This window comes from Pipistrellus hanaki (genome assembly GCF_964339955.1).
Source record: "Pipistrellus hanaki genome assembly, chromosome: 2".
NCBI classification, from domain to species: Eukaryota; Metazoa; Chordata; class Mammalia; order Chiroptera; family Vespertilionidae; genus Pipistrellus; species Pipistrellus hanaki.
Window position 1 is genome coordinate 14,750,837 of NC_140504.1, and position 23,374 is coordinate 14,774,210.

Genomic DNA, 23,374 nt, shown 5'->3' on the forward strand with positions numbered 1-23,374 from the left:
GGATGAGCTCGGTGGGATCTGCAGCCAATAGGGAGGCGGTAGGAATGGGTCTGCAGCCAATAGGGAGGCGGCGGCGGGGGACGAGCTCGGCCCCGGAGAACAGGTCTCACCAGGGGGCGCGGGGCGGTCCTCGCCGTCGGACTAGGGCCGCGCGGGGGCGTTCGCTCCTCGGGCTCCGGGGGCGTGGCCTCGGCGAAGCCCCGCCCTAGGCCCCGCCCCCCAGGCGCGCGAGCCCGTCCCGCGCGGCGCCAACCCTTTCCCGGGTCAGCGCCCCTCCCCTCTTCCGGCCCGGAGCCCCCGGCGCCGCCTCACCTCAGGCTGCGCTCGCCGCTCGCGCCCGCCCGCCCGCCCGACGACGCGGGAGCCGCGCGAGCCGCACCGGGCTTGCTGCGCTTCGGGCCGCCGCGAGAAGCGGGGTCCCCCCCCTCCGTCCCTGAGGCGGAGCCCGCGGTTCCCCGCCCGGAGTTGGTCGGGGCCGCCGAGTCTACGGCCCCAGAGCGGCGGCGGCGGCGGTGACGGTGAGGAGACCGGGCCGGGGGGAGGGAGGCGGGCATGTTGGGGGCTGAGGTCTTCAGGGGGATAAAGGGGGCCCGGGCGCCCCCGCGGCCACGTCGATGTGGCTCCTTGGGGAGCCCGGGGGGAGTGCGGGGTCCAGCCTGGTTGCATGGGCTCCGGCTCGGCGCGAAGCAAGGGGTCGGGGCCCGCGGGGGCGGCCGGCGAGGGTTCCGGGGGTCGGAGGGGCCCCCTCGGCGGGATCGGGGTCGGGGTCGGGACCGGGACGGAGGAGACGCCGCCTCCCGGCTGCTGCCACGTTTCCACCGCGCGGCGCCCTCCTCCTCGGGGCGAGCGGCCGCCCTGCCCCTTCCTCCCGCCCGCCCGCCGCCCGCCGCCCGCCGCCCGCGCTCCGGAGCCCGGACCCTCCGTCCGAGGGGGCGCGCCGGGGGCCGGCCTCGAGCCAGGCCCCGCGGAGCCCGGACCCGGACCCGGAGCCGGAGCCGGAGCCGGCAGGGGGCGGGCTGGCCGGAGGAGGGCGCCCCCTGCCGGGCGGTGTGTGTATGTGGGGGGTGGGCCTGCCCCCTGAACTCGGGGAGAGCCCGGCGGCCGGTCCCGGGGGAGCGGGAGGGGTGGGTGCCGGCTCCGCACGCCCAGGGGACCGAGCGGAGGATGGGGGTTTGGGGGTGTGTGGGGGGCGCCTCAGCCGCGGGGTCTGAGGGGTTAGTCGGCCCGAGGGGGGCGTCCCGCGCCGCCGCCGCCGCCGCCTCAGCCCCGGGGTCTCCGGGCGCCCCCTCCCGCCCCGCCTCGGGGACGGCCAGCGGGAAAGGTACTGTACTGTTTGCGGGAACGGCCCCGGGGGAGGGAAAAGCACGAAGTTCCCGGCCCCGGGGGCCAGGGCGGGGCCTCCCTGAGGGTGGGGGGCGCACCCCCCCCCCCCAGAGCCGAGGACCCCGCGGAACAAAGTGCAACTTGCGGGGCGGCCGCCGCGGTGACGACGTCCCGGGGTGACATCACCGGGCGGCCTTGCGAATGGAGCTCCGTGTGGGAGGAGGCATCGCGGCCCCGACACCTCCTCCAGGTGCCCGGGTCCGAGGGGCCCCCCCGCCGGCGGCTGGCGCCTCGCTCCCTGACTGACTGACTGACTGACGGACGGGGTGACCCTCCCTCGTGTACCTCCTGGTTCTCCTGTTCCAGCCCTTCCAGGCATCATCGCTCCCTTAAACTGAACCCGAAAAAAAAATAAGTAATTCCTATATGACTCACCCTGTGTTACCACCACCAGCAGCCACTAAGTGGTTGTTTCCTTCCTCTTCTTTTTTGATATGGAACAGAGCAAAAATAAGAGGGGAGGAGGGACAAAAATCCCAAAAGCTCGGGATATGGAGAGCCCAGCTGGGCAATTTGATGAAGGAGGAGGAATGATCTAGTGACCCATGCTGTCCATTTCTCCGAGTGTGGTTCCTTGTTTTTGTTTGGTGGGACCAGAGGCTAACGGTGGTTCCATCAGCAGCTTTTATCCCAAACCATGTATTTAAGTTGCATTGGGTTTTCCCTTCCATCCTAGCGTGGGTTGTGTCTAAGTAAAGCTTTATAAAGTGGAAATGGCTCCCGTTTGTTTTTCAAGAGGAGGCTGCCCGCAGTGGTGGAAGGCTGGATGGATGTGTGTGTGTGTGCCTGCACCTGGGGCCTGGTGGCTGGCCATAGAGAGTGGATTTGGCATTCTAGGATTCCAGGGCTTGGGTGTCTTCCCATCCAGGATCAGGGTGGCTAAGGCGCCAGCACACCTCTCAGATAACTATATAGCATTTATTTCACAGTGAGATCCCTTGTTTGAATGTGCACAAGAAGTAAAGGACTCATGTTATGAAGAGGGACTTTTAGGAGCAGGTTTAAGAAAAAAAAAAAAAAAGGAAGCTAACAGAATCACCTTTACTTTTTGAATGTGTGAGAACACAAGCTATCAGGTTAGTCAGGTTTTATATGAAACATAGCAGAGGCTGTAAGTCTTTAATAATTGGCTACTTAGTAAATGCAGCATCTGAATAACTCCAGGTTACTTATAGCAGCCAAGTGAATGAGCTCATCGCATAAAGACAGAATCTACATTGAAACAACCCCAGGACAAGGTTGTTTTTGCCTTTATGGATTAATCAATGATAAATCAGATCTGCCATTTAAAGATTTCTCCTTGAGGCATTTCCTAAATGCAGCTAAATTTCTGATTATTTTAGTTTGATTTTCTATAGATGAACTAGAGTTTTCATCCTCTTAAATATGTTCTGATAAACCCACTCTTTTTTTTGTTTTGCATACTATTTAGATTCCTAAAAGAATCCTTACAGACACTCCATACTGAATTTTTTTCTTTAGTATAGCAGGTTTATGGAAATATAATTCACATATAATTCTTATATTTAAAATGTACAGTTTGTTGGTTTTAGTATATTCAGAGAGTTGTACAGCCATTACCACAGTCTATTTTAGGATCCTATATAATAAAGAGGTAATATGCAAATTGACCCTCGCACCCTCACAAGATGGCTGCCTACAACCACGCTGGCTTTGGCAGGGGGGTTAGTGAGGGACAATCAAATGACTGAACAGCAGATTGCATGGGGTGACGAGGCCAGCGGGGCGCAGAGTTGGGGGCGACCAGGCCGGCAGAGGGGGGGTGTTGGGGGTGACTAGGCTGGCAGGGGGGCAGTTAGGGGTGACCAGGCCAGCATGCAGAAGCAGGTAGGGGCGACCAGGCAGGTGAGTGATTAGGAAACAGCAGCCCAGGATTGTGAGAGGAATGTCCGACTGCCAGTTTAGGCCTGATCCCCTCGAGGGTTCCTGGATTAGAGAGGGTGCAGGCCGGGCTGGTAACCCTATATTTAACCTTTTAGGAATGCCAAACTGTTTTGTATAATATAATAACTCTACAATACCGAATTTTAAAGTAGTGTGTTTCAAAATTCAAATTATTCATTTTACAGACTTTTAAACTTAAGTTATTGCAACTAAATATTGACACATTGAGTAAAAACTATATAGTTGTATTATTATAGTACCTCTCTTTGATATCTCTGATTTTATTTTAACCAATGGGAATAATTTGGTGTGTTCTCTTTACTGAGTTTTTTCAAAGAGCTAAGTGATAATATTTTTAACAGTATTTTATAAGATCTTTATGGCATAAAGTAGTGATTGTTCTCTACTTCAGATATGAGCCAATGAAACAAGATAAAATTGGAAGGAGGAAGGGGAGCTGCAAGGAGTGATATTTTGCAGAGCTTTAGCTCCCAGTTTTTTATGTTTTGTTTTGAGAAAAACTATTTTATCTTTGCAGGAAAGATGAAGAATGAAATTGCTGCCGTTGTCTTCTTTTTCACAAGGCTAGTTCGAAAACATGATAAGTTGAAAAAAGAAGCAGTTGAGAGGTTTGCTGAGAAATTGACTCTGATACTTCAAGAAAAATATAAAAATCATTGGTATCCTGAAAAACCATCAAAAGGACAGGCCTACAGGTAAAGGATTAGACTGGATTAAGTGAAGAAGCTGATCAGCTCCTAGAATTAGTACAAAGCCAAAGGACTACAGGGTGTCCAGTACATGCCTTTCATAGTTTATCTGCAAGATACAGAACTCTGAGGTGTCTTGGTATTTTTTTCTCTACTTATTTGAAAATATATGTATTTGCTGTTGGAATCCCCCTGCCTAGACTTGGGAGCTTCCAAAAGTTAGTCTACCAGGAGTTAGTCTTCTTGTAGTTATAGTTTGCTCCTGATTGAGTGTGTACTCTATCTCACAGGTACTTGGTGTTTTTCACAATTCTGGGGCCCACCAAAACTCATCCATAAAGGTGCATGGTAGGAGTTGAAAGAAATGAGTCTCCTGAATCTAAAAGTAAATTATATGTTACATGTTTTTTCAAAAAAACAAATTTTATAGCAAACGGGAACTAAGCTTATTAGACACCTAATTCGTTCTTGATACAGGAAGAATTGTTCTTACACTACACATAATTTTTTTTTTCAAATATGTTTTATTAATCTTTTACTGGGTGAAGGACAGGGAGAGGGACAGAGAGAGAAACATCGATTAGCTGCCTCCTACACACTCACCACTGGGTATGTGCCTGCAACCAAGGTACATGTCCTTGACCAGAATCGAACATGGGACCCTTGAGTCTGCAGGCCGATGCTCCATCCACAGAGCCAAACCGGTTAGGGCACTACACATAATTCTTTATTGTAGAAGCCAGTGTAACTATTTTATATATGAAGGTATCTTACCTAAGATTCATAACTGTTAAATATTAGCTCTGAGACTTGAACTCAGGTCTAACTAACCTAAATCCTTATGGGCTTTCTATATACCAAGGTGTGACCACTACCTTGGCTCTGAGGGAGAAGGTAATTTTCACTTGAAGCTGTCTGTTGTACTTTGGTTTGACGTTACATTTACAGCATAAAGTAAAGAAGAACAGACTCTTACAGAACATGTCCTAGCATGCTCACTCCCTAGTATTGATGTGACCGCTTGGGAACCTAGGTTGAAAATGTCCTGCTAAACTTGTCTGTCAAAACTTGCCCCATTTGTGGATGTGGCCACAAAAAAGAAAAGGAGAAGTGTGGCTATCATGATTTCAGAAATTCTTTTACTTATGCATATTGCTGCCCCCAAAGTTTCTTCCACAAACCAGCACTTCTTTGATGTAAAAATTGAGTTCTTGTAAGTACAAGACTATTGAAAGAATCAACAAGGGAAGTGAAAATATGATTTGTATATTTCTCATTTGCTAAAAGCTAGATGAGCCTGTGTTCTATGGAAAAGAAAATCAAAGTGATTGATATATTTTCTCTTTCAATTTTACCCAAAAAAGTTTCCTAGTAAATTGGAAAATGTGTTAAGTTAAAGTGCAAATGTGGATGTTCTATATAAAGTAGACTCAAGTTACTTTTTATCTTGTTACTTGATTCTCTTAGTTGTTTTTTGCACATCATTATTGATAGAATGAACAGCTTTTGTGTGTTAGAGCTGTTGAGGCTTACACTGGTATAATGACATTGATGAAGGCATGTGGAACTGCCAAGCCACCATACTATTACTGATATTACTGAAAAAGGAGACACTGTCAAGTAAATGCTTAAAGGTCAGACAGTATATAATTTCACTTCCATTACTTCTAAAAACTTGAGGAGAAAAAGTTAGCCAAACAGGATTAAATTGGCATGTGATCAGAAGTGTCATTATTAAGTCATTTTTAAGCCATCTTTGAAGTAGAAAACTATTAGACTTAATGGTGGGTCGTTACTACTATAAAAACGAATAGATTATAGGATTAAACCAGAGTTTGTATACTTTTCGATCCATAGAGTAGGTTGGACATATTCTTTTTCTTCTAAAGTGCTTATAAATTAAGATTGTTTCTCTGCAATATACAAGTATGAGATGCTTTTGGAGGACAATTTGGCATTATCAAGATCTGGAAAAATACTCATACTCTTGAACAGTTTCTCCTATAAATGTATTCTAGAAACATAATCAGAAATGCATACTGTGTATGAATATGGATGTTCTTACACTTCATAATTGGAAATGAAATTGGTAACAATGAGTAATTGATAGACTATTTTTATGCTACTTTAAAAAGAAATCCTGTATTTGAAGAGTGGTTAATGGATATGTAGTCACATATATAGAGAGTGAAAAACAGCAAAAAATATGTAAGATATATAAATTTTGTTGAAGCAGAATCTCAACTCTATTTACATATATTTTTTTTTAAGCTTAGAACCTACATCACTCTACTTGTACATAACAAAAACACAATTATCTAAGATTTTACTTTTAAATCCCTTTGATTCTAGGGCACATGGGACTTTTGAATCAACTTAAACATTAGAATGTACAACGAACCATCTTACAGAAAGGAACAAAGAGCATCTTACATGCTGTAAAATATTTTTTTCACTTTAAATTTGCTAAATTGTTAATGATGTTAAGATAGGTACAGACAGAATAGGATGCTATTTAATAAAAATGAACTTTTTCGCCAAAACCGGTTTGGCTCAGTGGATAGAGTGTTGGTCTGCAGACTGAAAGGTCCCAGGTTCGATTCTGGTCAAGGGCATGTACCTTGGTTTCGGGCACATCCCTGGTAGGGGGTGTGCAGGAGGCAGTTGGTCAGTGTTTCTCTCTCATTGATGTTTCTAGCTCTCTATCCCTCTCCCTCCCTTTCTGTGGAAAATCAATAAAATATATTTTTTTAAAAATGAACTTTTTCAACCACAGATGAAAATAGTGTACAAGTACTTACTGAAAAAAATTTGCATATAAGGAAAGGAGCAATTCCAACCCTTTTTGTTCTAGGGGGTCTACACTGTATTATTATTTAGATATGCATATTAGTTGTTATCAGCTGAGGATTTTTTCACTGTTTAAAGGGAAATACAAATCAACTAATAATTTCTTTTAAAAACATTATTGATGTCATTGCATTTATGGTGTAATTACTATTTGTCATTTACATTGTATTTTCCATATTTATTTATTTTTGGTTAGTCCTCACATGAAGATATTTTTTCCATTGCTTTTCACAGAGAGTAGAAAGGAGGGAGGAAAAGAGAGAGAGGGACAGAGGAGAGAGAGAAGCATCAATATGAGACAGTGATTGACTGCTTCCCACATGAATCCTGGGGTGGTGATGGAGCCTGCAATCCAGATATGGGGAATTGACCAGGAATTGAACTGTGACCCTTTGGTGCCCAGGCCGGCGCTCTACTGAATAACACCAGCCAGGTGTATTTTCCATATTTAGAGCTTTGGGTCTGAGGAGGAGATGAAAGGACTTAATCTAAATTCACCCAATAAATAAGTTACTAGCACTAATACTCAGACCTAGATTATCTTAATTGATTTCTTAGTTGTTGGCAATAAATACTTTCATTGTAGCTACCTTTTTTCTGTAAGAATGCTTATTTTAACATGTATTTTTGCATTTGTACTGGGAGCCATCTTTGAACATTCTGTTCAGTAGATATATTTGTTAAGTTCAAAAATAATGAAACAGAGACTATTGTTTTAGAAATCCTTTCACTTATTTTGACAGCTATTAAAAATAAAGAAAACCCTTGCATAACAGCAGTTAAATGAAATAAGCCAATAACACTTTTGTATTATATTTTAATGTTAGGTATGTGATATGAATGGTTCGGTGTTTTTGACTTGATTCTATTTTTATAGAAAAGTTATAGGTAAGGCAAAGGACATAATTTTTAACTTTTTTTTAATTAATGACTTTATTTTATTTATTTTATTTTATTTTTTTTATTGATTTTTTACAGAGAGGAAGGGAGAGGGATAGAAAGTTAGAAGCATTGATGAGAGAGAATCATCAATCAGCTGCCTCTTGCACACCCCCTACTGGGGATGTGCCCACAACCAAGGTACATGCCCTTGACTGGAATCCAACCCGGGACCCTTCAGTCCACAGGCTGACGCTCTATCCACTGAACCATACAGGTTTCGGCTTAACACTTATCTTATTAACTGGGATGTATATGTAAGATCATGACAGATCAAAATTTGTCATAAGGATTTCTACATATTATTTGAAATATTGGTTGAGGTCTTTTGTTGTAAGAGGTTTTGCTAATATGTAAACTTGGCCTATTAAAACTTTACCTTCAGAGCTTTAAATAATTTCATGCAACTTTAATACTCCTTACTCATTTAGTGGTCTCTAGGTAAAATGAAGGAGAGCCAGTTCTAATGATTTTCCTGGGCTCACAGATGCCCTTTACTTTTTACCAGGCTGGGTAGTCTTGTTGATGCTGCTCTTTGCCTTTAGTTCATATTTATTATCTGTGCAAGATACATACACTATGGAGTTCTCTGCCAGGGTTTTTTTGTTTTGTTTTGTTTTTTTTCATGTTGGCAAATACTAAAGATATAACAAGGCTTATGGTTATGATTGAAGTAAAGCAATTAATATTATTCCACTTTTTTGTAGGTGCATTCGTGTCAATAAGTTTCAGAGAGTTGATCCTGATGTCTTGAAAGCCTGTGAGAATAGCTGTATTTTGTACAGTGACCTGGGCTTGCCAAAGGAACTCACTCTGTGGGTGGACCCATGTGAGGTGTGCTGTCGGTGAGTTTTTTAACTTGGTGACTGAACTGATTACCATGCTGGAATTGACATTATGAAATTCTTTCAGGGACTGCCTGCTTGTGTGTTTTTATGGCCAGAAGTTGGTTGCTTGGATTTTCAGATGTGGGTTTTATAAAGTACGTTTCTGGAGGTGATAATGAAAGACTGGTTACATTCTTGTTTTGTAGCTAAAGAAATTCATAAACTGATTGGACAGGGTTTTTATAAAGCTTTGCCAAGAAGTTTATTATAGATCAAGAAGTAAAACTTAGGAGGGGGGCAATGGTAAGATATATACACATATAATACCTTAATAAAAAAAATGGGGGAGAAAAAATAAGTAAAATTTAGAGACCTAGAATGCTGAAGGTCTTATACATTAATTGTAATGTCTTCTTTCATTGGTGGTGTCCTTGGCTTTCCCCTCTTCAAATTAGGAAAGGAGCTAATCCCAAATAATACTGGGTAACTTTTGGTTGGTCTTTGTTTTTGTTTGCTTCTACTCTTGCCTCCCTTTTTGATTTTTAAGTGATATTTCATGGTTTTGTTTTCATAATGAAAATTATTTTTTGTACTCTAATGAGCAGAATTGTAAAAGGTGAGTGTTGGGTCTGAAGTTTAATTGCACTTTGTTCATTCTAAAAACATTCATTGTGAGCCAGGCATTCTTAGTGGTGGTTTTTTAAAAATCAAAGTGGCATTTGTCTTTTAGGTAGTTAAAAGTGTAATAAATTAGAAGAAAGAATAAGCAGCTTATAACAGTATGGTTTGTGCTAAAATAAAAATATGTACAAAATGCAGTCAGTTGATGGCACAATGGAGAAAATAACTGCTCTGCTGAGTGCTGAAAAGAGTAGTGAGTAGGTGATACTTGAGCTGATTGGAGAAGGATATTTGCAGTTGACTAGATGACAAGGTGGGAAGGACATTTCCAGGCAGGAGGAACAGGATGAACAGATGCTTGGAACCCTCTGTGAATAATTTCCTACAGTTGTTCCTTTAATTTTGAGATACAGTTCACCTGTTGACTGTAGTAAAGATGCTTTATGATGCAATCCTAATAAATTTCAAAGATACATATTAATAACTAGAAGCCCAGTGCACCAATTTATGCACAGGTGGGGTCCAAGCCTGCCCTGATCAGGCTGGGCTGGCCTGGGGAGGGGCCATGAGTGGTTGGCTGACCCATTCTGACCCGTGGTTGAACTCCTGGTCAAACTCCTGGTTGAAGGAACAATCTGCATACTAGCCTTTTATTAATATAGGATAGGATACCTATGACCTGATCTCCGACAGAGAAAGAGGAGATAAAGACATGTTGTACCAAAAAAATACATGACTTTGCTTTCACTGAATTGTCTGGACTGCCCTGGAGCTGCCTGTTTATTAGCTGCTGTTTTGGGAAACCAGGCATAGGTAGTAGATTCTCTGACACTCCCTTCTTCTCAGTTAGGAAAAGGAAGAGCAAGACATCTCAAATTTTGGTCTAAGAAAGTCAAACAATTTAGATTCTGGGACTAAAAAAGGACTCAAGTAAAGCCAGGGTCAGACTGTAAAGACTGGCCACTGGACCTTCCAGAAGAGCTCAGTATACAAGAAATAACTCTCACAAAGTTACTATATTGAATTGCTTGCATTTTTATTAGGCCCACATTTAGATCCTGATTGACTCTTATTTTAACACAGTTCTTGAAGTAGTTATGTAGTTTTCAACTAATAAAAAATTACAATATCATTTGAAAGGTGGTTCATACTATTCAAGCTACAAAATAAAAAAAGGTCATATAGTTTAACATAGAGGCGGAAGCGAAAAAGCTGAAGAGTTAGTACAAATGTATTAAATGAATGTTTAATACAATGATCTTAAATCATTAGGGGAAAGTTTCTATGTCCAAAGATGTTTAAGAAGTCCTATAATTATATAAACATTTTGGACATAATTATTTGAAATGTTTAAACTAAGTCTTGGCACCTGAAGATAAAAGCTTTAGTTATGTGGACATTCTGCTTAAGTGAATACCTCATTACTTGGCCAGATAATGAAAAATTACTGTGCTTTCATCTGCTTAATATAAAAAAATCTTTACATTCAGTAGACTTCTAATTTATATATGATTAAAATTCTGCCAAATGTTAGCTGTGATATGATTTCTTTTCTTCACTTCGCCTTCAGAATATGGTGATTTAATGATAATAGAACTCCCAAAATGAAAGATGGTTAGTAATTGAGTAGAAGTTATACTGTAGGTTAATAGAGAAGATTGAGATAGTGCTTTTGGACCAAAACTGGAAAGAAATATTCTGAAAATTAAAACAAATATGATCTAGCAGTTAGTTACATAATTGAATAAATATGATTCATTAAAAATAATTACTCAATAACTAATAATAACTAGAGACTAGCTAAGGTTATGAAAAAATTGAAATGCACTGAAAGAGAACATTCTTCATAGTCTGAATTACTCCATCAGGATAAAGTATTGGAAGGGGGCCAAGTGTTATATACTTTAAAAGGTTATTACTTAGTGAAATATTTGAGAGGGTACAGAATACATAACAGTTCTTTCCAATAAGGAAGATCTGGCAGCTTTATTATCTACTCAGTATATTTCTGTACCTTTAAAAAAATAACAGAGTGCAGAATCTCAGAGGGAAGGCGGGTGGTGGGTGGTGGTAATCAACTAAAGACCTTGAATGCCTATATGCATAATCCAGGGACAAAGACAATAGGGTGCTGAAGGCTCGGGGCGGGGGGCTGAAGGGGTCAATGTGGGGGAGGGACATATGTAATACTTTCAACAATAAAGAATTATTTAAATAAATAAATTGGTGATGAGATAGGAGTAGAAGGGGGAAAAAATGGTAATTTCTATAATTCTTTCTTTTCCTGATAAAGAGCATTGGATACTGTTGATATGTTTCAGATTAACTAAATTGGCCTTATTGTTTTAGTAATGTGTCATTGAAAAATGGAAAGTTTAAAAATTGTTCACTACTAATTCTAAGGAATTAACTACACATTCTAATATTACTGAAGAGACCACTCATACCAAAAGTATATACTACAAAGGGAAAGTTGCAGAACCTAATTGAAATTTCATGTCAAAGAAATCTGAGTTAATACAACTGATCCTTCAATCATTAGATGTCTGCCCTTGATTTAGGTTTCTGCTTCTACAAAGACTGATTTTTCTCCATTTTCATGCCTTTCTGTTTTGCTTGAATTTTGACTCCATTAATGGGCAAAACTGAAGGTAGGCCTAAGTCCATTGTTAATATTGACATTAACTTATGAATTAACCTTTGATTATATCAAGATTTATTTAATCTTTAAATGCTGGAGGGGCCAGAAGGGTAAATTTCCATTGCTAAAACCCTATGCTAAGTAAACTTGTGAAATTATAATAGATGAATTCTGTATTATGAGGAACTTGGCCCAGCTTTTAAGGCATATTTATATTAAGAATCACCAGCCCAAGAATCACCTTCCCAAGATAGGAAACTGAGGCCTAGAGAGACTATGAGGTAAACTGAAAAAGAATAGAAAAGGGAATTATCCACCATAGTTAGGTAGCATTTATGGCTCAACTCAGTCTGTGTGAATGGAAGATAGAACAACTATTTAAAGACACAGAACTCACTTATAAGACTACTTAATTTCTATACAGACTTTCAAAGGCCTTTTACCTTATTATAGTGCATGAAAATTCATGCACTGGACGGGGAGTTATTCAGCCCAGCTTGCCCTTTCTCATAGTCTGGGAGCCCTCGGGGGCGGGAGTGACCCGGTGATCAGGGGAAGGTGACGCCCGTCACACATCTGCTACTGCCACTGCTGGCAACACAAGCCTTGGCCAGGCCTGGTTAACTGAGCCTCAGGCAGCCAGGCAGCCACCATTTGAGGCTTGCCTGCACCTCGGGCTTGCCCTGGGCAGCTGACATCCGAGGCTTGCCTGGGCCTCAGGCCAGCCTGAGGGGATTCTGGAGGCAGGTGTGCGGGATGGGCCCGGCCATGCTGTGCGCCTGCCACCCCAATGGGGCCGAGAGGACTGGGCGTCGCCATCTTGTGGCTGTGGGTGCCGCCATCTATGAGGGCATGACAGTCAATTAGCATATTTCCTCTTTATTAGATAGGACTAGAGGCCCAGTGCATAAATTCCCTTGGACTGGTTACTTTAGTAACACCTGAACTCAAAGGTTGAACCTCACGTGGGACATATAAGGTTCTCTCCCCTCACCTCTCCTGCCCCTTCCTTACTGTTTTCCTATTCCCTTTGGGCTTTCTTCTTCTCCTTCGGGATGAAGGGCTTCCTTCTTTTTATTTTGTAAATATAGACCTTTTGCTGTTCCTAGCTCCCTCATTCTAGAGAATGTACCTGTTGCACCTTTTCAGCTCCCCTAGTCTATAGAAATATACCTTTTGCTGCTCTGCAGCCCTGTGCTTCTTCCATGGTCCCCTTGATTTCTAAAATTTCCTAAAAGCTATCTTTTCTACCCCTAAAAATACCTGTTTCTGCTGGAACAAGAAATTGTTATTTCTCCCTTCCCCTCTCTCTAAAACCAATTAATAAAGGAAATTTTTTTTAAATCATACTTTAGAAGATAAAAAGACTTGTTTTACTTTTTAAAAAATGAAAATGAGTGGTGAGCAATTATTATAGGAATCTGTATGAGATAAGTAGTAGAATTCAAGCTTTAAAAACCTTTTGTTTCCTAAATAATAGGTGTGTTGTTTTGTTTTTGTTTTTAATTTCAGCGGTTGCCTCAGTTTTTATTTTTGTCAGTGTGGATATAGGAAACACAGGCCCCTTTTTTATTAATCATGGTAAAATTAAATCTCATAGGAAATGTTCAGTTGATTTCCGACTTGAATAATTGGGAACCACATTATCAGAGGTCAGTTAAAAATACATTGGAAGATTTTACTGTATTGCCACTTTAATGGTACATACAAAATGTAATCAAACAATGAATTTCTCTTAACTATTTTTATTAGGAGCTAATAGAAAAGAAAATTGGGCAAGAGAATAGACCAGGAATAGAATTGTGGCCTGCCTATTGGCAGGGATCTGGGTTGGGGTACTATAATATATATTAGGATCAAGTTCTTAGAGGGTTCCTTTTTTGCATTGGGACCACTGACATGTCCAGACTAGTTTAATTGTTTTTATGGATATTTCTTGTTTGTTGCTATGACTTCAAGCTTTTGTAAGATTTTTATTTATATATATATTTTTAAATTCTTAGGTATGGAGAAAAAAACAATGCATTTATTGTTGCCAGCTTTGAAAATGAGGATGAGAACAAGGATGAGATCTCTAAGAAAGTTACTAGGGCCCTTGATAAGGTTACCTCTGATTATCATTCAGGATCCTCTTCTTCAGATGAAGAAACAAGTAAGGAGGTAGAAGTGAAATCCAGTTTGGTGACTGCAACTCCAAGCCCCATGTACCAGGTAATCATGAAATACCATATTGAAGCAGGGCATGCCAAGTCAATCCATGTTGCTCTGGTTTCTGATTTGAGATGCTTAGTTCTTGCCTTTCCACATGAAGTGGCTCCTCTGAGATATAAATAGGCATCCTGAGTCACTTTATCAAAGGTCTGCTTTACTATTCAATAAGTCAGATAAACATGTTTCAAAGAGTGGCCAAGAAGAGAAAAAAGAACGTGGTGATAAAACATTCTGATATTTTTAAAAATTCTTATACTAAAAAATAACCACTCATTTTTTGTAGTCTTTAACACTTCCAACTTGTATCTTTGGGTTTAACTTTTTTGTTCTCTACTTTTCCATAATTTAAATTATATTTCAGTTAATTTTTCATTCAAGCCAAAACAATATCTCCTTCACTTTAAGTTGAAGAGTTACATAGCTACCATGCATGCACTTATATTTAACTATTTACTGTTTATACCTTACATGCCAAAGAACATTTATTATATTTATAAAAATTCATAACAGTACTTCTCAACAGAAATTTTTTTTTTTTTTTAATATATTTTATTGATTTTGTACAGAGAGGAAGGGAGAAAGATAGAGTTGGAAACATCAATGAGAGAGAGTCATCGATCAGCTGCCTCTTGCACACCCCCTACTGGGGATATGCCCGCAACCAAGGTACATGCCCTTGACCGGAATCGAACCCGGGACCTTTCAGTTCCCAAGCCGACGCTCTATCCATTGAGCCAAACCGGTCTTGGCAGAAAAAAAAAATTTTTAAGTAAAAAAAAAAAAAAAAATCATTTGAGTTGAGCCTTATTATGTACATGAATATTTTCTAATTTGAGCACAGTTGACACTTGAACAACAGGGAGATTTTTTTTTTCTTTTTCTTTTAAATATATTTTTATTGATTTTTTACAGAGAGGAAGAGAGAGGGATAGAGAGTTCGAAGCATCGATGAGAGAGAAACATCAATCAGCCGCCTCCTGCACACTCCCTACTGGGTATGTGCCCATAACTGAGATACATACCCTTGACTGGAATCGAACCTGGGACTCTTGAGTCCTCAGGCTGATGCTTTACCTATTGAGCCAAACCGGCTAGGGCAACATGTAGATTTTTTTTTTTTTTTCAATAAATGCCCATACTGTTTTCGATTCGAGATTGGGAGTTAGAGGATGTGGAGGACTCACTATGCATTAATCTGCACTATTTTAGAGGATTTGAGCATCTGAAGATTTAATCAATAATTTTGAGTGGTCGGTGCACCTAATCCCTATTGTTCAAGGGCTAACTATATGCTTTTATTTTATTATTCTTTTTTAATATATTTTTATTGGTTTCAGAAATGAAGGGAGAGAGAGTTAGAAACATCAATGGTGAGAGTGAATCATTGATTGGCTGCCTCCTGCATGCCCCTACCAGGATCGAGTCCATAACCCAGGCATGTGCCCTTGACCAGAATTGAACTCAGTCCAAAGGCCAACACTCAATCCACTGAGCCAAACTGGCTAGGGCAATTGTTTGCTTTTAAATACACAGATTTTTATTAATTTGGTCTTAATTAGACTTAATGAAACATACCATGTTCATGGTAGAGTCAGATTTGGACTGAAATGAAAATTTAGACCTTAAAAGAGTAAGAAACCAGAGTTTTGAGTTTGAAAAACTAGACCTTTAAATTCAGCATACATTTATATTATCAACATTCTTTCAGTATAACTTAATTTTTTATTTTTCAGTTGAATTATCCTTCTTAGGTTTGAGAGAAAGAATAGTTCTGAAGATTATTACATTCTAGGGACATATGTATACATGTGTATTATAAGATAACATGTGCACCTGCTTTTAAAAACAACAAACAGTATAAGTATAATAGTGACAAGTCTTCCTTCAACCACTAGTCCTATGCCCTCCTATGGAGATAATTCATTACCAGCTATTTTTGTATTTTTTCTGAAAGATTTCCTATATACATAAGTAAATGTAATAGCTGTATTTCAGGGATCATTTCTAAGACCTTTGCCTAAAATTCTTTTTCTCTGCACGATATCCTATCTAATAAAAGAGTAATATGCAAATTAATCATCACTCTGCCACACCCACAAGCCAATCAGGAGTGGGTATGCAAATTAACTCAACCAAGATGGCTGTGGCCACGGAGCAAGCAGAAGGCTTGGGTTTCCTCCACAATGGAAGAAGCCAAGCTTTCCGCACACCCTGGCAGGCCCAGGCCTCCACTCAAGGCTACAAAGTTTCAATTATACAAAATAAATAAATTCCAACAAAAATGGCGGCAGCCATAGAACTGGAGAGCAGGAGGCTTAAGTTGCCCCTGGCCATGGAGGAAGCCAAGCTTCTGCAGCCTTGGCCTGCCTTGGTCTCCACTCAAGGCTACAAAGTTTCAATTATAGAAGATAAATAAATCCCAGATACCAGGGCCTCCACTTAGATCGCTAGGGGGCATGGCTGGCCTGCAAACCACCACAGTACCCTCACCCAGGCCGCCCCTCGCCCCAAGGGAACCCCCACCCTGGTCCAGGACACCCTTCAGGGCAAACCAGCTGGCCCAGGCCTCTATCCTAACTAATAAAGTAATATTCAAATTGACCATTCTAACACACAAGATGGCTGTCCCCATGTTGCCACAAGATGGCCTGCAAGGGAGGGTAGTTGGGAGGCACCAGGTTTGCAGGGGAGGGCAGTTGGGGACGATCAAGCCAGTAGGGGAGGGCAGTTAGGGGTGACCACGCCGGCAGAGGAGGGAAGTTGGGACCGAGCCTGCAGGGAAGAGCAGTTGGGGGCAATCTAGCCTGCAGGAAAGGGCAGTTAGGGGTGACCAGGCCTGCAGGGGAGGGCAATTAGGGCAAACAGCCTGGCAGGAAAGCAGTTAGGCATCAGTCAGGCTGGCAGGCAGAAGCAGTTAAGGGCAATCAGGAATGCAGGCAGGTGAGCAGTTGGGAACGGACAGTCGGACATCCCTCGAGGGGTCCCAGATTGGAGAGGATGCAGGCTTGGCTGAGGGACATTTTCCCCTCTCCCCCGTGATGTTTCATGCACCTGGTATATTATATACTATAAATTACTTGGAGTTCATTTATATATGTGGCTATTTTATATCAGAATTTTGTTTGTTGTTAGTCAACAAAGCAAAAATGTAAGTCTCAAATTGAACTGATTCTAATATTTTACAAGTAAGTTGACTTTTAAATTTTATTTTAAAATCGTATTTATTTCCCCCATGTTGAGAGACTGTTAGGATAAAATTATATCAGGATATAAAAGTCTCTTGCATTTCAAGTAAAACATTTCTCTTTGACGTTTTATCCACTAACAAAAAATTTCATGAACAGAGAAGCCTGTTTGTACACCATTGTAGGCAGCTGGTGAAAGTGGCCAATTTTAATCTTTCCTTCCTATCTACTTTTTTTTTTTAATCAATTTTCTATTCATTGATTTGAGAGAGGGGAAAGAAGAAGGGGGAGAAAAAGAGAAGAGAGACAGATATCAATTTGTTGTTCCACTTACTCATGCATTCATTGGTTGAGTCTTGTATGTGCCCTGACCAGGGGGTTCAACCTGCAACCATTGCACATCTGTACGCCCCTCCAAACAACTGAGCCTTACCTTAATTGCCCTGACGGGGTCGAACCCTCAGCCTTGGTGTATTGGGATACGATACTCTAACCAACTGAGCTACCTGCCCAGGTTCCTATCTTGAACCTGGCTTTGCCAAGAACTTTTAAAAAGGGTTTATCAAAGTAAGGATAATAATTCTTAGCTTGTGGTTTTTGTTTCTGAGGAGTCTGTATTTTTTAAAGGTACCTTCAGTGATAACTCTCCACTAATTAAGAAGTGAAAATTATGTCATTTCTCCCCAAATTGATCTATAGATTCAACTCAATATCAATCTGAATCCAAAAAGAAAAATAGATTATAAAACTTACAAGAGAATCAACTTGGAGGCCTCACATAAAGCCATTATGTTTATCAATAAAAAGTGGTAATGGTTTAAAGATACACAAATATATTCATGTAACAGAGTAGAGTACAGAAATATTTTCTTTTAAAAAGCACCTAACTGCTACCTGACACCATACATTAAAAAATTAATTTGAGCCAAAACCGGTTTGGCTCAGCGGTAGAGTGTCTGCCTACAGACTGAAAGGTCCCAGGTTCGATTCCGGTCAAGGGCATGTACATTGGTTGCGGGCACATCCCCGGTAGCGGGTGTGCAAGAGGCAGCTGGTCGATGTTTCTAGCTCTCTATCTCTCTCCCTTCCTCTATGTAAGAAAATCAATAAAATATATATATTTTTTTAATTAATTTGAGCCCTAACCAGTTTGGCTCAGTGGATAGTGTCGGCCTGTGGACTGAAGGGTTCCAGGTTCAGTTCTAGTCAAGGGCATGTACCTTGGTTGTGGGCACATCCCAAGTAGAGAGTGTGCAGGAGGCAGCTGATCTATGTTCCTCTCTCATTGATGTTTCTAACTCTCTATCCCTCTCCCTTCCTCTTTGTAAAAATCAATAAAATATATTTTAAAAAATAATTTGAGAGGGGTCATAAACCTAAAAATAAAAGCTAAATAAATGCCTTCTGTTTTTAGAAGAAAATATAGGGGAGATTTTAAATTTTAATGCAGTCAAATTTATCAAATTTTTTTCTTGTGTTTTTTTCTGTACCCTGGAAGAAGTCTTTGCCTACCCCAAATAATAGATACCTCCTTACAAGCTTCCATTCATTCTGTGTTTTGAATATTTCTGGTTGCCTCAGATTGCTCTGTTTATTAATTCTCATTCAGAAAACACTTATTAATCACTTATCATATATAAGGTTTTTAACATATGGGGTTGGGCCAAAATTGTTTAACAGATGTTCATATTGGAAATAATGCAGTAATTAATAAATTATACAAGAATAAACTCTGTTGCATACTCACAACTGTAAACCTATTTTTGGCCCACCCTGTATTTAGACTTGACCATGGGAATATCATTCTTAGGGTTGTGGGTGAGTGATTTTTTCTTTAATGAAGAATCTGGAAACTCAATTTTATATAACACATGACTAATTTTTCCTTTGAATTAACTTAGTGTTTTCTTTCCTGCAGATTTCAGAATTAATATTCCCACCTCTTCCAATGTGGCACCCTATGCCCAGAAAAAAGCCAGGGATGTACCGAGGGAATGGCCATCAGTGTCACTACCCTCCGCCTGTTCCATTTGGTTATCCACATCAGGGAAGGAAGAATAATAAACCATATCGCCCAATTCCAGTAACATGGGTGCCTCCTCCTGGAATGCATTGTGACCGGAATCACTGGATTAATCCTCACATGTTAGCACCTCACTAGCTGCTTTTGTTTCTATTGGTGTTGAGAGAAGGTAGAATAAGCCTGGCTGCATATTAAAAGTTCATACTCATAGTAGTAAAGTTAGATGGGTTAAACCATCAAACTTATTTTTATAGAAGAAGTTATTGAGAATAATCTTTCTAAAAAATATATGCACTTTAGATATGTTGGTATAGTTGGAGAAATTTTATTAAAGTTAGTCAAGTGCCTGAGTTTTTAATATTGGATTTGAGTATTTATATATTGTGCATCAACTCTGTTGCATACGAGAACACTGTAGGAGTGGTCGATCTGTTATAATAGCACCTTTGAGCATTTACTTTATGGAGAGTATGTAAGTTATTTATACGCAGGGAAATATATTTTATGTCATTGTTTAGAAGAATTGTGTGAAATCATGTAGTTGCAAATAAAAAGTAGTTTGAGGCATGACAATGTGTGCTTCTGTTCTGTGCATAAAAAAGAAGGGAGAAAGAGTAAAGGTCATGTTTCGCTTGACTGTTTAAATATTTAGCAAAGAAAAAATAAATTTTTTAATTTTCCTTTTAAAAAATCAACTTTTAAAAAACATACTTTTCCCAAAATCAACAGTGGCAAAATATGCATATAAAAGAATAAAATTCATTAGTAGTAGCTCATTGAAAATATAAACATCATAAAAACATCTTTCAAATTATTAGTCACTATATATAACACTTTCCTACCCAAAGATTTGGCCTGTACTAATGTTTATTCCCCCTTTTTGGGGGGGGAGGGAGGAGGAGAAGGGGGTGGGAAAAGGAATATTCATCAGTTGCCTCCTGTACCCTGGATTGAACCTGCAACCTATGTATGCACCCTGACTGGGAATGGAACCCGCCACATTTTGGTGCATGGGACAATGCTCCAACTGAGTGACTGGTTAGGACCGGCCTGTACTAATTTTGATAAGACATTTGACTTATGTTCGTAATGCCAGTGCATAAGCAGAAATTTCCTTTCAGCCACTCTTAATTTCTGTGCCCATTTGCTTTTTTGCAACATGTTCGTCTACTAGAGGTCCAAAATAAAGCCAAATAGAGCAGTACTTCAGATTCTTCAGCAGTCCTCCATATTTACACCACTGTAATGCCATCAGTCTTGTAAGTGTACTTGAACTACAAAAAGAGAAAAGGAGAGATAAGAATTTGGGTTTTTCTCCCCCAGGATACATTTTAAAGAATTAAGATCAATACTTTTCCCCATTTTCTACATCTTTAAATTATTTAACATCGGAAAAAGTCATAATTTGCTAATACATTATTGGATAACCTTGGCTATTTTGAATTCCTGCTGTCATTTCTTTTCTGGTAAGTTCTGTTGACATAATATCAGAGAAGTGCACAAACATTAAGTCATAATCATAACTCAGGTTTGGAAGTATGAAAATTGAAGTGCGATCTCAACATAAAACTTATTTTTAAACCTTAGATACTTTTCTAGTTCTATATATAAACAACTTTTAACATACTTTTTTCTCTGAAAAACGGATTGGCAAAAATAGGTTTACAATTGTGAGTACACAGAAAATTTGTTCTTGTATTATTATTGTACAACTGTAAACCGACTTTTGCCTACCTCTGTATATAGTGAATGCCTATTCAAACCAGTTTATTTTTCTAGGGGTAACTGGCATCACAAGGGAGAGTAGTTTTACTTAAGTCTGAAATTTTTAAAAACTTGCTATTATGGATAAGAGTTTTGGGTGACAAAGGGAGATTGTGGTCAATTATTAAGGTGACAGGTAGGTTTTAGGTATTTTTATCAGGGAGTTAGCATTTGTCCTGTTAATTTGCTCACATCCTATACAATAATAGCGGGATATGCTAATTAGCCTGGACACCATAATGGTCAGGACTGGTCAGGTGTGGCCTGGGAGTGGTCTCCAGTCGAACGGACACTAGTGGAGGTGCAGAGGCCCGCCGCGCTGCCCAGCACAGAGGCTGGCCGGCCGGGGGTTGCAAGCAGGCACGCCATACCGTCTGACCTGGGAGTGACCACCGGCAGGGGTGCGTGTAAGCCTGTGGTGCCACCCAGCCAAAAGGCCACCTGGCCAGAGGTCCAGTGGTCCTAGATTGTGAGGAATGTCCAAGATTGGAGAGGGTGCACGCTGGGCTGAGGGACATTACCCCCATCCCTGTGCACGAGGCCACTAGTGCACTAGGCTACTAAACTATCTTATCTATATCTATCTATGTATCTTTGTATCTATCTATGTGATGTCTAAGTGACCAGAGCGACTGGTTGCTATGATGTACACTGAACACCAGGGGGTGTGTAGGGCCAGCTCCCTCCTGTGTCCCATCCTTCCCCCTGGCTGGCGGGCCCTGACCGGCCCACCACTGGCCTGCCCACGGGCAGTGTGGCAGCGAGAGGAGGAAGGGGGGAGGCAGAGAACAGCGCAGTGGCGGAGAGCCAACAATGGTGGCATCAGTGTCCAGCATCTATTCCTTCTGCACCAGTGACTGTTGCCTCCTCTCTGGCCTGACCCTGATTGACTTGGTCGCAGGCCAGCCCTAGAGATCTCACCTGTGCATATGGGTTTCATGCACTGGGCCTCTAGTCGTAATTACATGTTTATTGGAAAAATCCAGAAGTATACTAACCATACTGACAAGGAAGTATTTTTGGCATTCCCTGGTAATTGGACATTGCTTTCCACATTAGGTCACTATAAAATCACCCAAATTTCTAACTCATTCCTGCTGACAGCAAAATGGCAGAGTGCTTTGGGGAAAAGGCTAATTTTGAATTTGTATATTAGATGAACTACCTATAGAATATTTGTGACTTGATATCCACCTCCCACCTTGTTCTAAAATACATTTAAAGCAATGGTTCCCAACATTGTTTTGGATATGCCCCACCTAAGCATCTCTAAAACCCTGATGCCCCTCCGCCCCCATGACATATAATTCTCATTATTCAAAAAGTAAACTATTCATAAGAAGGAAGCCTAAAAGGCCATTAATGGTCTAAGCTTCCACAAAACATGGCATCCATGAAAGAGAAAAACAAAAGAATTTAAAGGACAGTTGAAGTACTGAAGAAGAAATCACTAAGAAATTATTTAAAAAAAAAAATATATATATATATATATATATATATATATATATATATATATGAAGTGATATGAAAAAATAGCAAAGTTTCAAAAATAATAGAGAACTGAAATACATAAATATGTCACAATATATATTTATATACTGTTCTAGAGGCCCAGTGCACAAAATTCGTGTATGGGGGTGGTCCCTCAGCCCAGCCTGCACCCTCTTGCAATCCAGGACCTCTGGCTCCTAACTGCTCGTCTGCCTCCCTGATGGCCCCTAACTGCCTCTGCCTGCCTCCCTGATGGCCCCTAACTGCCTTTGCCTGCATGCCTGATCGCCCCTAACCACTCTTCTGCCTAATTGCCCCTAACCACCTCTGTTTCGGCCTCTGGAATAACATCTGGAAGGTTGTTTGGCTGTTGGGTTTAATCAGCATAGTATGCTTTTATTAGTATAGATAAGAGGCCCCTAGAATCATAAACCCCAAAAATTCAGTTAATAACTCAAATTGCCCCCCCTTAAAAATCAAATTGCCCTTCTATGGGGTGTGTACCCCATGTTGGGAACCACTGATTTAAAGCAAAAGAAAGCTGCCCCGCTGGTGTGGCTCAGTGGTTGAATGTCGACCATCGGAAAACACAGATATTTACATTTCGATTCACTAACAGTAGCAAAATTACAGTTATGAAGTAGCAAAACAAAAATAATTTTATGGTTGGGGATCGCCACAACATGAGGAACTGTATTAAAGGGTAGCGGCATTAGAAAGGTAAGAACCACTGCTCTAAAGTATAATTTAGGAGTGAACTAATACACGAATGATAGAATTACAAGTATAGAACCAGAAACAGAGTCCTGTGCCACTTAACAAGG

At 40.9% G+C, this 23,374-nt stretch overlaps 2 protein-coding genes across 2 annotated transcripts in view; one reads left to right on the top strand and one right to left on the bottom strand.

Annotated features, from left to right (window-relative positions):
• Positions 1 to 244: 244 nt before the first annotated feature.
• Positions 245 to 19,433, top strand: BTG3 (BTG anti-proliferation factor 3; the record flags this gene model as incomplete). Its single annotated transcript, XM_084872608.1, has 5 exons — positions 245 to 518; positions 3,827 to 4,004; positions 8,495 to 8,632; positions 13,880 to 14,087; positions 19,191 to 19,433. Exons 2-5 carry the CDS (start codon positions 3,832 to 3,834, stop codon positions 19,431 to 19,433), a joined length of 762 nt encoding a protein of 253 aa, XP_084728734.1. The 5' UTR covers positions 245 to 518; positions 3,827 to 3,831.
• Positions 14,614 to 23,374, bottom strand: part of CXADR (CXADR cell adhesion molecule) — a 61,753-nt gene continuing 52,992 nt past the window's right edge. The window contains exon 8 of the mRNA XM_084872604.1: positions 14,614 to 20,569. Within this exon, the coding sequence (XP_084728730.1) occupies positions 20,528 to 20,569 (42 nt within the window). The 3' untranslated portion in view covers positions 14,614 to 20,527. The remainder of the gene's footprint in view (positions 20,570 to 23,374) is intronic.